Here is a 13,323-nt window from a genome sequence, read left to right as displayed (position 1 = left end):
ACCCAGGGCCAGACCTCGTCCCTCACCCTTCCCACCCACCTTCCCACACATCCAGGTAGCCCACCAATCCTCTATCCCACGGCCACTCTCTACAAAAATGCCCCTGCTTAGGTGAGGGTCCCCGCGCATTGAAGCATCACTCGCTTGAGTTAAACACGGCTCTCCTTTATAATTCAAGGACATCCTCCAGGGGAGACACAGTCAGTTCCCAACATCTCAGAATAAAGGAGGTGGCTGGAGCCCTCTCCCAGGAGCTCACACAGAGGCGGGCCGGGTTGGGGGAGCCCGGGAGCCCCCCGCACGCGCAGCCACAGGCACGTGCACACGGGAACGCATGCGGCCATGAGCACGTGCACACGGGAACGCGCGCGGCCGCGAGCACGTGCTCACGCTCATGCTCACGCTCACGCTCACGCACCTTGTGGTGACGCAGCAGGAAGGGCAGCAGCATCAGCATGCCGCCGTCGTGCACGATCCACCAGACATCGATGCTGCCTTCAGAGAAGCGCTCGGGGTTCCCGGGAAACATGGAGACATTCTTGGTGACCAGCAGGGCCAGGTGACCGGCCGTGGTTTCCCGGACCAGTTCTGGGGGAGACCAAGGAGATGGCAAACGGTAAAACAGTGACCCTGGTCCCCTCCTGGCACCCAGCACCCCTCCCCATCCTGCCTCCCACCTAGGCCTTGGACTGAGGAGTCAGAAAAGCCCCATCTGCCTGGGCCTCGTGTGAACTTGGGGAAAAAAAAAACTCTCTGGGCCTCAGTTTCCTCACTGGTCAAGTGGTAATAAGGGCACCTGCCCTTTCTGATCAAGAAGGCGACCCTGCAGCGCTCACTTAATCCTCCCAACCACCTTCTAACTGGGATCTACCGATAAAGCAGCCTCCGGGTTTACCAGCTGCCGTGACCTTCATCTCTCTGTGCCTCAGTTTCACAGCACTAAAATAGAGACAGCCATGCCTAGCCCTCACAGGCCTGCTGAGAGAATTCGAGACTTAGACAAAGCCGCCACAGCGCGCACAGAACGCAGTCCGTGTTAGTCGCTGTATGACTTATTATCTGCTGCTACCAAGGAATCGGATGCTCAGAGAGGGTGAGGCACTTGTGAACAGTCACACAACAAGGAAGGGCCAGGGGTGAGATTTAGACCCGGGCCTCAGTGGTGACTTCAAAGCTGTAGGTCTTCCCACTGGCCTGCACTGTCTTCGCTCCAGGGTTGTGAGCCCTGTAAGAGCCAAGTCTGACTCCTTCACACCTGAGGCCCTGGGCTCCCAGCACAGTGTCTGGCACCTGGCCAGCTTTGAACGCCATCACCTGCGTATGCTGAACCCATACTTGTTATGCCTGGGAAGCGGTCCCCAGGCCCAGAGGAGGAGAACCCACCCCCCCGCAGCCCTCCACCAGTCCCAGCCCAGCCAGCTTTACCAATGAAGTTCCTCCACGTCTGATGATCTTCCTTCTGTCGCCAGTTGCGGGGCCAGCCAACGAGCACTGTGTTGTGCTGCAGCCCCCCGAGGCCCCCGGACTGAATCAGGTGGGACACACCATCTCGCAGGTTGGAAGAAATCACTACCTGGCAGAAGCCTTTCACTTTCTCTGCCTCCATCAGGCGCCGGATGGACTGGGGTGGCAGGAACCAGAAAAGGACCAGCCTCAGACCCAGGCCTCCCTGGCCCTGCTCAGCCACTTTCAGCCTCCCTACCTCCCATCTCTCCTCTCCATCATCCTGATCTTCCTGAAGCTCAGCTCTGATCGTGTCAGCCCCTGGCACCCCATCACCTATGGCCCCCATTCCCCACTACTCAAGCAAAGCTCTTCATGATTGGACCCCATGCTTCCCATCACCCTGCCATGGCTCAGATTCCCCAGGGAAGCTCTCCCCCACCACCCAGACTCCCCCTCCCCCATGTTGTCCATGACACCCTGCCTGGCCCAATTCAACCATCACCTTCTTCAGACACCACCCCTCCACCTAGACCAGAATGAAACTGGGCTCCTCTGCAAAGCGGGACAATTTGGTTTTAACGATTTTCAATAGTTAGCATAATAGTAGGCATTTAAAACACACAATCTGCGTGAAGAAGGAAGTGTTTTTATGACTCTCAGTTTATAGCTAAAGAAATTGAGGCTCAGAGAAATTAAGACTTGCTTCAGGCCATATGGATAATGGATATTATTGTAGAGGTTCAAATCCAGGGGTCTGACTCCATCCTTCACACTCTTAACCAATCCCCTAATGTCAAACAGAAAGGGCTCCAATTTCTGCCTCTTCCCCAATCTGTTAGTTCAGGATGCAGTGACTGAAAATAAGAGCAGAGTAACCTTGGGCAAATCACCTCCCTCTGTGAGCCTCAGTTTTCTCATCTGTTAAATGGGTGTTGTGACAGCTACCTCATTTAGGAAGAGGGAGAATGACATAACATGATGTGAGTAGAGCTTAGTATACAGCCCGAGAGATCATAAACACTCAACACGTTCTATTACTCTGTAGTTATTAACTCTAAGGTAGCACCTGTCAACCTCAGATGGGTTGGAGAGCCTTCTGTGTACATTCTATCTCTCCCACCAGTCTGTGACCACCTTGAGGGGTGGAGTTTGGTCTTCCACCTCTCCGTGTCCCCCAGGGCCTACCCCAGTGTCTGGTACCCAGGACATGTGCAGCCACTGCATGTTGTATTAAAGTGACCAGTGGAGGCCTCCAGCCCTGGGCCCTGACAGATCGCTGTGAACGGCCCAGTGAGGCAGAAACAGCCGCTGTCACAAGCGATTAGGGGTGCCCCACCCCATCTCATCTCACCTCCCTGAGGCCCCCTTTCCCCTCTCCACTTCTAACCATGGCCCTGAGGGGGGAGAGGCCTGAATCACAGACAGAACCCACTTCCTCTGCCACCCACCAGACACCTGTTAGTGCCACTTACTGCAGACCCCAGCTGCCCCAGCTCACACTGGCACTGCCCACTGCTCCATGAGCAATGACCAGTAGACAGGAACGAGAGCAGGTAATCCAGCCCCCGGGACCTGGGTTCAAATCCTGCTATGCTTCCAGCCAGCTTTGTGACTTTCAGCAAGCTGCTTTCCCTCTCTCGGCCTCGGGCTCTTCCTGTGCTAAATTGGATACTTATCCTGTTAACCCCATTCGGTGTGGTAACTGGAAGAATCCACCAGTGTGAAAACTGTTTAAAAGATTTATGCTTTGGCAGAAGAAAGCTGGAACAGGAGTCTAGGTTTTGAGTCTCCGCTTTCTGTCCTTAAACAAATGACCTGACTTCTCTAAGCCTCAGTTTCCTTATCCATAAAATGGGCCCTTCTGGCCCTGATCATCTTGGGTTCTGCAGGTAGGTTTCTAAGGAACTTAGTCACTGAGCCCTTGGACTCCACTTCTGAGAAGGACAGAGAAGCCTGAGCCCCAGCTGGTGGCAGAGGTGGTAGGAAGAAAGTGAAAAGGAGCATGTCTTCCCAACTGCCATGTGCCCCCCAGCAAGGCCTATACTCACCTCCTCTGCCCGCTGGGCCTGGGGATGGTTATCCAGAAAGGTGCCCTCAAGGACAGAGCCCACAATGGTCAGGCCCTTCCCTGCCTTGAGCTGGGAGGTCAACGAGAGCAGCTGTGGATGGACCACGTTCTGGTCTTGGTCCACGCGCACCAGCACCAGCAGCTGTGGCCTGAAGTGGGTGCAAGATCATGTGATCCATCCACCACTTCCCCAAGCACCATAACTCATACACCCATACTCCATACACTAACCACCTGTCCTCCGTACTCCCATCTACCTAAACATCCATCCACCCATGTCCTTGGGTTATCAACCCATCCAGTCATCTCCCACACATCTCTCCATCCATCCACCCATCCATCTCTGCATCCATCTCACTCACCCATGCATTCATCCATCTACCCATCCACCCATCCATCTATCCACCTACCCATCCATCTATTTTATTCTTCAGTTATCCATTCACATCCATGTTAATTTACCAACACATGCATTATTCACTCAATTACCTTCACATCTACCTACCACCATCCATCCACACATTCATCTATTCACCCAACCACATTCCCATACATACATACACTCAGTTATCTACGCATCTATATATCTGTTCCTTTCCTTATTCATTTAGCCACCCCAGCCAACCATCAGTTTGATAGCATCCTCTAAGCACCTACTCTGGGCTAGATCCTGTGCTAAGCATTTGAGGATTCACAGACTATTTATGCAAAGCTCCAGTCTCTAAGAGGCCAGTTTAGTAGACATGAGTGAGGACAAGTCCACGATGTCCTCATCCCAGAATTCCAGACCTTACTCTTCGCAAAATGAACCTGAAGGAGAAGGAGGGCTTGCAGAGCAAGCAGTTAGAAAGCACCTGGGCTGAGAGGCGGGAGGGGAAGAGTCAGGGTCCAGTTTTGCCTTCCATGACCCCTGAGACCTTCCCTAAGCCCTAATTTTCACGTGAACCAAATAGAGAGATTGCTATTAATCTAGAGATTTCTAAGCGGCCCTGTAACTCTCAAAGTGGATGATTCCACCTCTCCCACAGCAAATGCTCTGTGATACTCCACATACCTGTCTGGGCACATGCCTTCTCCAGGGCATTGTGAGCTCACTACATCCCGGAGACTGGAAGGGGGCGGCGCATAGATCATGTGTTCATATGTGTTTTTTTAACAAATGGAGGGATGGATAGATGATTAGAAACTGGCACGGTGGGTAGGGTTTTGGAGAACAAATGTGTGGAACCTCAGCTCAGCCTCAGCGTTACAGGTGGGAAGGGTTCAGATGAGGCCGAACACCACTCAGCCAGAGCAGAACAGAGCAGGCGGGGTGGGCCCGGCCCCTCTTCCTTCCTCTTCCCTGGCTGAGCCGTCACACTCAGGTCCCCACCACTCACCTCCAGTTCTTGGTGTGCGGGGGCCCCTCTTCCAGGCGCAGCAGGGCGTAGCGAGCAGCGCTGAGAGACAGGCCTCGGATCCCATCGCCCCATTCCTTTTCTGCCCTGGGGGCCGGGAAGGGGGGGATCACGAGAGGCAGAAAGCCAAGGAGTGCCAGGGAGAAGCACCCACCCCGCAGTGCAGAGCCAGAGCTGTCCATCTCAGGCTCAGAAGGGTGGTCTCTCCTGGCCGCCTCCATTTCTCAAAGCCTCAGCCCCTCGCTCTGCTCCCGTCCCACCCCCTCACCCCTTCCTCTCCATTCTCCCCATCTTCTCTCCCTTTCGGCCTTAACCCCACCCCTCCCCCCCCAAGTACCCATCACCGCTCTCCCCTCCTCAACACCCCCCCAAGCCTCACCCCGCCTTACCCGCGGTACTCGATATACTTGTAGATGAGCCCAGCAATGAGCATGGCCACCAGGGCGTAGTACCAGGAGCAGATGAACATGAGGGCCAGGCAGAGGCTCATGCCCAGGAAGGAGAGTGTCCTGGACAGTGGGAGGGAGACCCGGCCTCTGAGCCCCTGCGGGGTTCTCACTGGTGCCCGGGGCTCAGACGGCAAGAGTTAGATGGGGCAGGGAGGGCCTGGGCCAGACCTGGGAGGCAACAGCCAGGGCTAGGGGAGCCCACACCATCATCTCCAGGAGCACCACTGCAACACGGGGCCTCTGGGTGGATGAGCAGCTGTGGACAGGGCCCCACCCAGCTCCTCGGTCACCACACTGCCCCGGCCCAGTGCCTCAGGCCCTGGCAGACCACCCTGCCAGATGGGTTCTGAGAGCAGGGGTCTCTGGGGAGAGTTGGAGGCAAGATCTGCCAGGAGGAACATGGGACAAGGCGACTGGTGCAGCAGGAGTGCTGAGGTGGGAGGGAGGCCGGCAGCCTGGGTTCTGGTCTAGGTGTGCCAAAGCCTTGGGGGGGGTGACCTTGGGCCCATCCCTTTCCCCGCCGGAGCCTCCATTTCCTTTTGGTAGAATAAGCATGATCATGACCGCCCTGTCTGTCCCACCAGCCTGTTTTGAGGATCGAGAACCATCAAGCAGAATGAGCAGAAGTCTGGCCCCACACGAGGAGCACCTTCTGTGCCCCAAGCACTGTTAAGGGTCACAGGGGCCTATGAGGTAGGTACGGTTATTGTCCCATTTCACAGCTGGGGAAACTGAGGCTTCCTCATCAAGACCGGCAGGTGTTGAGCACTATGGACATGAGAGGGATTCTAGCTGGGACTGTTAATACTGTCTTCTGTTATTTCTTGTAATTATAAGGAGACATTCTCCCAGGACTTTCCTCATGCTACTTGGGCTATGAAGCTGGAGTTGAGGGTCCTGAGACCTAGAGAGGATGGGCTGGGGTGAGGGGCCAGGGAGAGGATGGTCCTGTGGGACGGGGCGGGACGGGGTGGGCAATAGGCACCCACCAATGGTAATATCGAAAGCGTGGCCGCCAGTTGGGCGTCCTCAGCAACGTCTGTACCGCGCAGGCCAGGTTCACAAACATGTAGCACATGAGGAAGAACCTGGAACACACAAAGGCCCCGGAGAGACAGAGATGCAGGAGAGGCAGAGACAGACACACAGGGAGAGAAAAGGGGGGGAGGGAGGAAGAAACTGGGGGGATGGCCGAGTCAAGATCTGATGCACAGAAAGGGGCTCAAAGGCCAGACCCCCTTACAGCACGCCCCCGTGCCTGTGGGGATGAATCTCTGTACAACAGAGGACAGGTTTCTGCGACAGTGGGCTTGTTAAAGTGGTTCAGGCGGGCCATCCAGGCTCACAGCTGGAGCATCCAGGTAGAGAGACCCCCCAGAGCTGATGGGGAGGGCAGGAGGCCAGCACGCACATAGAGAGGATGGGGGCGACCTCATCCAGGGACGCAATGAGGATGCCAATCTCGCAGATGCAGGCGGTGAGGAGCAGGGCCCACGTTGGCTCTCCATTGGCTTTGCCATGGCCAAAAACCTGAGGACACAGCAACCATCACAGGGGCCTGAGACCCTAAGGACTTCTTGTCTCTCTCCTCCAGCCCTGGGGACCAGTACAGGAGAGGCAGGGGGAGGGATGCTGTGTTTCTCATCCTTTAAAGGTACCCAAGGGGATACCAGGTTTTTGCTGTATCTTGCCCACCCTGACATTGGTACCCGAGTGCAAGGAAGTTCAGATGATCCCTGAAGGGGAACAGGAGGGGACGGATGGAAGAGGAGCTCCAGGTGGCTGGCAAGCAGCTGTGATGGAGTTCATCATATATATATATATATATATATTTTTTTTTTTTTTTTTTTTTTAAAGCACCACAGACAGCGCCCTCCTCTCATTTGCCCTTTGGCTGTCTCCCTGAGTCCTTGCCCAGTCACGAGGCCCAAAGAGGACCATTTATTTTTTCCCCCAGGAGCAGATAACCCTGCCCAAAGAGATGGCCCTGAGGATGGGTCAAGTCCCAACTAAAGCACACCCAGTTTTTGTAGTGGCATCACAGAGAGGCAGGGACCAGAAGGCAGTTCGAGGCTTGCTGTGGCCTCTGCTCACTGGGTAGCCTCACTGGGCAGGGGCCTGGCTGGCTGGTATAGGGGGCGGACTATTGGCCCACGCCTTGCCCACCACTGACCTGGAGGAAGGGCACTATGCCATCACGGGAGATGGCCTGCAGCAGGCGAGGGGCCCCCGTGAGGCTCTGCAGCCCAGCCCCGCAGGTAGAGAAGAAGGATCCGATGACGATAACCCAGGGGGACGGCCAGGCCAGGGTGCCCACCACCAGATTGCCGTTCACAGCTTCGCCGAACCTGGAAGGAAGCAGTAGAAGATAGGAGATGCTGGGTGAGCAATGCCACCTGGGTTTCCAAAGGGCTCCCGTGACAACTGCGGGGCCAGCTATACGTCCACCACGAGGCTAGGCTGTGTAGGGGTGAAAGTGAAATCGCTCAGTCATGTCTGACTCTTTGCGACCCAATGGACTGTAGCCCACCAGGCTCCTCTGTCCATGGGATTTTCCAGGCAAGAGCACTGGAGTGGGGTGCCATTTCCATCTCCAGGTGATCTTCCCAACCCAGGGATCGAACCCAGGTCTCCCACATTGCGAGCAGACTCTTGACTATCTGAGCCACTGGGGAAGTGTAGGAGTGAAAGGACAGACAAAGCCCCTGATGATGTGGGCTGTCTGTGTGGCCTTAGGCAAGACATTCAACCTCTCTGTGCATCAGTTTCTTCAGCTGTAAAGTGAAGATCATTAAAAGCCTATCTCATATGATTGGTGGGAGGAATAAGGAGATAACATATGGAAAACGCTTAGCACAGTGCCTGGAACTTAGTACTACTGGCAACTCAATTTTTTTTTAATTGAGGTATAGTTGATGTACATGCTATGCTATTATATAAGTTTCAGGTTTACAACATAGTGATCCACAATTTTTAAAAGTCATACCTCATTTATAGTTATTATAAAATATTGACTATATCCCCTGTGCTGAACAATATATCCTTACAGCTTATTTCTTTTACACAGAGTAGTTTGCACCTTTTAACCCCCTACCCTTATCTTGCCCCTCCCCCCAATAATGACTTTAGTACATGGTTAATTGTATAATACTGTGTCATCCTGGGCAGATATCTTAAACTATTAGAACTTCAGTGTCTCCATCTGAAAAATGGGGATTCTGGCCTCATCACGTGGTGGCGTGATGTGGTGTGAGAATCAAGAAGAGCATTTTCTAAGCATTTTCTGTTTTTAAGACAGTGCCATTTGGCCTCCTCCTAGACTCCCTGACTCAGTTCCCTCCCTGCTAGGAACCCATCCACATTAGCAGCCAGAGTGAGCCTTCAGAAACAACAAACTGCCCATTTGGCACTGTCTTAAAACAGAAGATGCTGCCTCAGTAGGTAAAGGGAGTCCTGGCCCTGGAGTGTGCAGGCAGAAGTGTGCCATGTGGGTTCTATTTCCCAGAACCCGGCCCCCTGATGCCCACCTCACCCTCCCCAGAACAGGCTCCTCCCTGAGCCCCTTACTTACTTGTCCCGAAGGACGACCCCCTCGATGCAGGCCCCGAACAGGACAACAGAGCTGATGTCTGCAGCAGAGGATGAAGGAGAATCCCCAGGGCGGCATTCTCCATCCTCCCCACCCCTCCTGAGCCGGCCAGATGAGGCAGCAGCTTCAGAGACCCTCAATCTAGCCCTGCCCACCCACAGCGGTCCCCACCCAGCCGTGCAGGATACAGACAGCGGAGGTGGTGGCGATAGCCAAGATGGTGCCAGTGGGGATCGACTTCTGGGCATCCCGCAGGTCCCCAGAGCGGTTAGAGCCAGCCATGATCCCTGTGAACAGAGGAGCAGCTAGGACAGGAGCCATGGAGACCAGACACAGAAAGGACACCAGCCTCCAAGTCAGGAACCCAGGAGTCTAGTCCTGGCCCACTGACTCGTGGGAGGGCTTGGGTGTGTTACTTGGCTACTCCGAGCTTTAATCCCCTCACCTGTCCAGTGGGAGGTGAATTCGCTCCTGCTTATGTAATGGGGCTATTGGACTAAGAAATTCCCCACATCATGATTGATTTTCTCCCTACCCATCCACTCCCAGGCAGTCTTCCCTCTCTGAGCTCCCCTTCACCTGTGACTGAGGGGAAGTAGATGCCAACCAGCAGGGTGAAGTAGGAGGTCATATCGCTGAAGACATAGGGATGGTCCATGTTGACAGGGGTACCATCTGCCAGGCCCGCCGAGGGCATCCCACGCCTTTCCACAATCACCCCCTTGGTCAGGTAGGAGCTCCATAGGTTCTCTGTGGGGAGACATGACTCTCAGATATCAGGGTGCCAGAGCTCTGGGGCCAGGAGGCAGGGTGGACAAAAAGAAGGGTCATAATCAACCAGCTCTTATTTCCGTGAACATTTCCTAAGCTCCTGCTCTGGACCAGGGGCTTTGCACATGAATCAGATCTAGTCCTTGCCCTAAGATAGTCCAATGTACTGAAAGACATATACAACAAAGACCTATCCTCGGACTGATTCAATATGTCCCAAACTGATCTCGCCACCCACTCATGACAAACGGCTCCTTTCCTGTACCCCTTATCCTGGTAAAAGGCACCATCATCAACACAGATCAGCTTGACATTGCCCACAATTGTTCCCTTTCCCTGTCTCTGTTTCAAAACCATCTCCAACTCCTATCCATTATTCCTTCTAAATATTTCTCAAATACACCCCTTCTCGCCTTTCTAGTGTTTCTCCACTCTGGTGCTATTAACTTGTAGTGATAACTATGATAAGAACAAGCAATTCTTTGTGTGTGTGTTGGGGGGGGGGGCTGTCCTCTCCCGTTGTAGGGTATTTAGCCACATCCCAGCCTCTATGCACCAGACACCAGTAATAACCCTTCAGTTTTGACAACCAAAAATGTCTCTAGACATTGCCACCTGTCTCCTGGGTGGGGGGCAGGGGTGGGCAAAACAGGCCTGCTGGAGAACCACTCTGCTGTCATCCACCACTCTCAGTAAGAAAACCATCATCTCTCACAAAGACTCAGCATCAGCCTCCTCCTAGACTCCCTGACTCAGTTCCCTCCCTGCTATGAACCCATCCACATTAGCAGCCAGAGTGAACCTTCAGAAACAACAAACTGACCACGTCCGCCTCTTACTCAGAACCCTTTGGTGGCTCCTTGTCACCCTCAGAACACTGTCCAAACTCTTCAACATGGCTTCCAGGGCTGACCACAGTCTGGCTCATGTCAGTCTCTCCAACCGCATTTCTTGCCCCTCCTTCCCTTGCACTTTATGCCCCAGTCATACCAAATTACTCGTGGTTGGAAGGGCACAATATGCTCTTCTGTGTCTGCATGCTTTTAGACAAGCTGTTCTTCTGCCTTTAACTCCCTTATTCCCCTTGTATAGCTGAAAGTCTCTTATTTGTCCTTCAAAACCCTTCTCAGATGAATCCAGGAAGCCTTGTCTTACCACCTTATACACATGACCACTCCCTCCCTTGGGAGAACTCTGTTCATTGAATGCACATCTACACATGTCATAATTTATTTGCTATTACATCTGTCTCTGCTATTCGACTCCTTGAGGCCAAGACCTGTGACTTATTTATGCTGTGTTCCTGGTGCTCAGCACAGCGCTAGGCATTTAGCAGGTGCTTAGTGAATACTTGCCAAACTGATGGCTTTCTTTCCCACTAGATGGAAAGACACACAAAGGTTCCCTTTCATCTCTACCCCTCTGTGATCCCAAGGATAGAACATGGCCCAGAGTAGGTGCTCGATTAAAACAGATCGAATTTAACTGAATCCCAAAGCTAGTTCCTTAATCCTAACTGATTAGTCCACAATCCCTGCAGTGTTCCCTGGACACCAGACCTCTTCCCTCCCTCAGACCTTTGATGAGGCCACTGGCAGCGCCAGGAATGCCCTGGATCTCCGTGACATTGTTTCGCATGAAGTACTCATCACAGGTGGCGTTGAGGAATCGGGAGGAGCAGAAAAGGCCCCAGAGCCGTGTGGTCACTGTCTCATTTCCTTCCCACGCCAGCTTGGCACAGACATCAAAGCCATGGCGAGACAGTGTGCGGTTCCCCAGGAGGCAGATCCTAGGGAGAGAAACAAGGGAGGAAGATGGGGAGGGGCGTAACCTTGCCCTGGTTTCACGGTGGAACCACCAGGGGAGCACAAAGAAACACAGATGCCAGAGCCCCATATCCAGAGATTTCGATTTAATTGGGATGGAGCCCAGGATCAGCTTTTTTTCTAAGCTCCTAACCACTGGCCCGCTGGGGAATCTCCTCCCTCCCAAGTGACTCTAGTATGAGCCAGGGCAGAGAACCACTGCTTTCTGGCGATGATGTTTCAGCACCATGGACAGCAGCCTCAATGGGCCATCCTTCTGAGCTGTGTTATGGAGAAGAATGTGTCCTAGGGAGAGAGGCTCAACCAAGAGGGACCTGAGCCCCTAGACCCTCTGTTCTGTGTCCTGTCCTATGATAGAGAAGGTGTTTAATACTAAGAGGTTGTCTCATTTCAGAATGTTGTTCCCCACCCAAGGAAGCTTTCCCTAACACAGACTGGTCATTGCTTCAGAAATCTTTCCATTTGACTCTTCCTAACTCCACCTGAGTGAGCGTGCCCAGTTGTGTCCAACTCTGTGGCACCGTGGACTGTAGCCCTCAAGGCTCTTCTGTCCATGGGATTTCCCAGGCAAGAATACTGGAGTGGGTTGCCATTTCCTACTCCAGGAGATCTTCCCGACCCAGGGGTTGAACCCATGTCTTCTGCTTGGCAGGTAGATTCTTTACCTCTGAGCCACCTGGGAAGCCCAGCTCACCAGCAAGCAGTTGACCCTCATAAGGGAAACTGTGCCCACCTCCAAAAAAACTTACCCCACCTTGAAGAGATTTACCTGAAACCAGGAGAGGTTTTCCCTCCCAAGAGAGTTTACTCTGAATCCACAACCACTCCAATTCCGAGAGGTAGGGGCGGGCGGAGGGTGGCAGAGACTAGTGCGAAGACCCTGAAACCAGCCAGGGAGGAGGGGGAGGGTGCCCGAGGTGCAGGGCAGCAGCACTTACGGGAAGTTGGGTGGGTCGAAGGCAGACTTGATGACCCCAGCATAGATGGCCAGGATGGAGAGGATGACACAACCCAGGAAGACAAGAGCGAACTTGTTGACATACTTGACGCCCACAAACACCACAGTGGCCATGCAGGTGAGCACACAGGTGCCATACACACGCATGTTGTTCAGCATGGCTGCTGCCTCCCCGCTGGCATCTTCTGCCTTAAAAATGGCCATGGCTGGGAAGAGGTAAGCCTGCGGGAAAAGGGTGAGGCAGTCAAGCAGGCAACCCAGTGGGGACCAACGAAGAACCACCCCAAGGAAATAACCTGAGGCACAGGCAGGGCTTTGGAGAAAAAGATAACTCTTCACAGAATATTTACAGTAATCTGAGACTGGGAAGGACATCCAATGATAGGGTCTGTCCTACAAAGACTATATATAGTCATTATATGGTCATTAAAAGATGATACTGCAAAAATGTTAGGAGCAATTATTAATTTCTATCATTTTTGTTATCAAGTATAGTATTAATGATTATTTATTGTCTTTATTATTTAATTGGAAAGGCAGATATAAATTAGACATTCATCCCTAGAGGACTGGGTAAATTAATCACGGTATTTCCAAATAGATTATGTAGCTACTAAAAAGGACAACAAAGATTTATATGAACCAACTTAAAAAAGCTATCCCTGTTAGACTGGGTAAAAACAACCTATTTTTAAAGAGAATGTGTCTTATCTCATTTTTGTAAATATATATATGTGTACTTACATGTGAATATATACACACATACGTGTGTATATATGTCTGTCTGTGTGTAGATACATCAAAATGTTAACAGTCGTT

At 52.8% G+C, this 13,323-nt stretch overlaps 1 protein-coding gene across 4 annotated transcripts in view; it reads right to left on the bottom strand.

Annotated features, from left to right (window-relative positions):
* Positions 1-13,323, bottom strand: part of SLC12A5 (solute carrier family 12 member 5) — a 36,792-nt gene that overhangs the window by 6,182 nt on the left and 17,287 nt on the right. For all 4 annotated transcript variants that reach the window (XM_081561064.1, XM_081561065.1, XM_081561066.1 and 1 more), the window contains 13 exons: positions 12,485-12,726; positions 11,298-11,509; positions 9,529-9,699; positions 9,138-9,236; positions 8,932-8,989; positions 7,534-7,708; positions 6,772-6,890; positions 6,350-6,448; positions 5,301-5,420; positions 4,894-4,998; positions 3,495-3,663; positions 1,426-1,621; positions 419-588 (listed from right to left, as the gene is read on the bottom strand). In XM_081561064.1, coding sequence (XP_081417190.1) covers positions 419-588; positions 1,426-1,621; positions 3,495-3,663; positions 4,894-4,998; positions 5,301-5,420; positions 6,350-6,448; positions 6,772-6,890; positions 7,534-7,708; positions 8,932-8,989; positions 9,138-9,236; positions 9,529-9,699; positions 11,298-11,509; positions 12,485-12,726 — 1,935 coding nt within the window. The remainder of the gene's footprint in view (positions 1-418; positions 589-1,425; positions 1,622-3,494; positions 3,664-4,893; positions 4,999-5,300; positions 5,421-6,349; positions 6,449-6,771; positions 6,891-7,533; positions 7,709-8,931; positions 8,990-9,137; positions 9,237-9,528; positions 9,700-11,297; positions 11,510-12,484; positions 12,727-13,323) is intronic.

Source organism: Giraffa tippelskirchi, chromosome 13 (assembly GCF_054371585.1).
Source record: "Giraffa tippelskirchi isolate mGirTip1 chromosome 13, T2T-mGirTip1v1.2.pri, whole genome shotgun sequence".
Classification (NCBI taxonomy): Eukaryota; Metazoa; Chordata; class Mammalia; order Artiodactyla; family Giraffidae; genus Giraffa; species Giraffa tippelskirchi.
The sequence above is the reverse complement of the archived record's forward strand: the minus strand, read 5'-3'. Positions and strand labels throughout refer to the sequence as shown.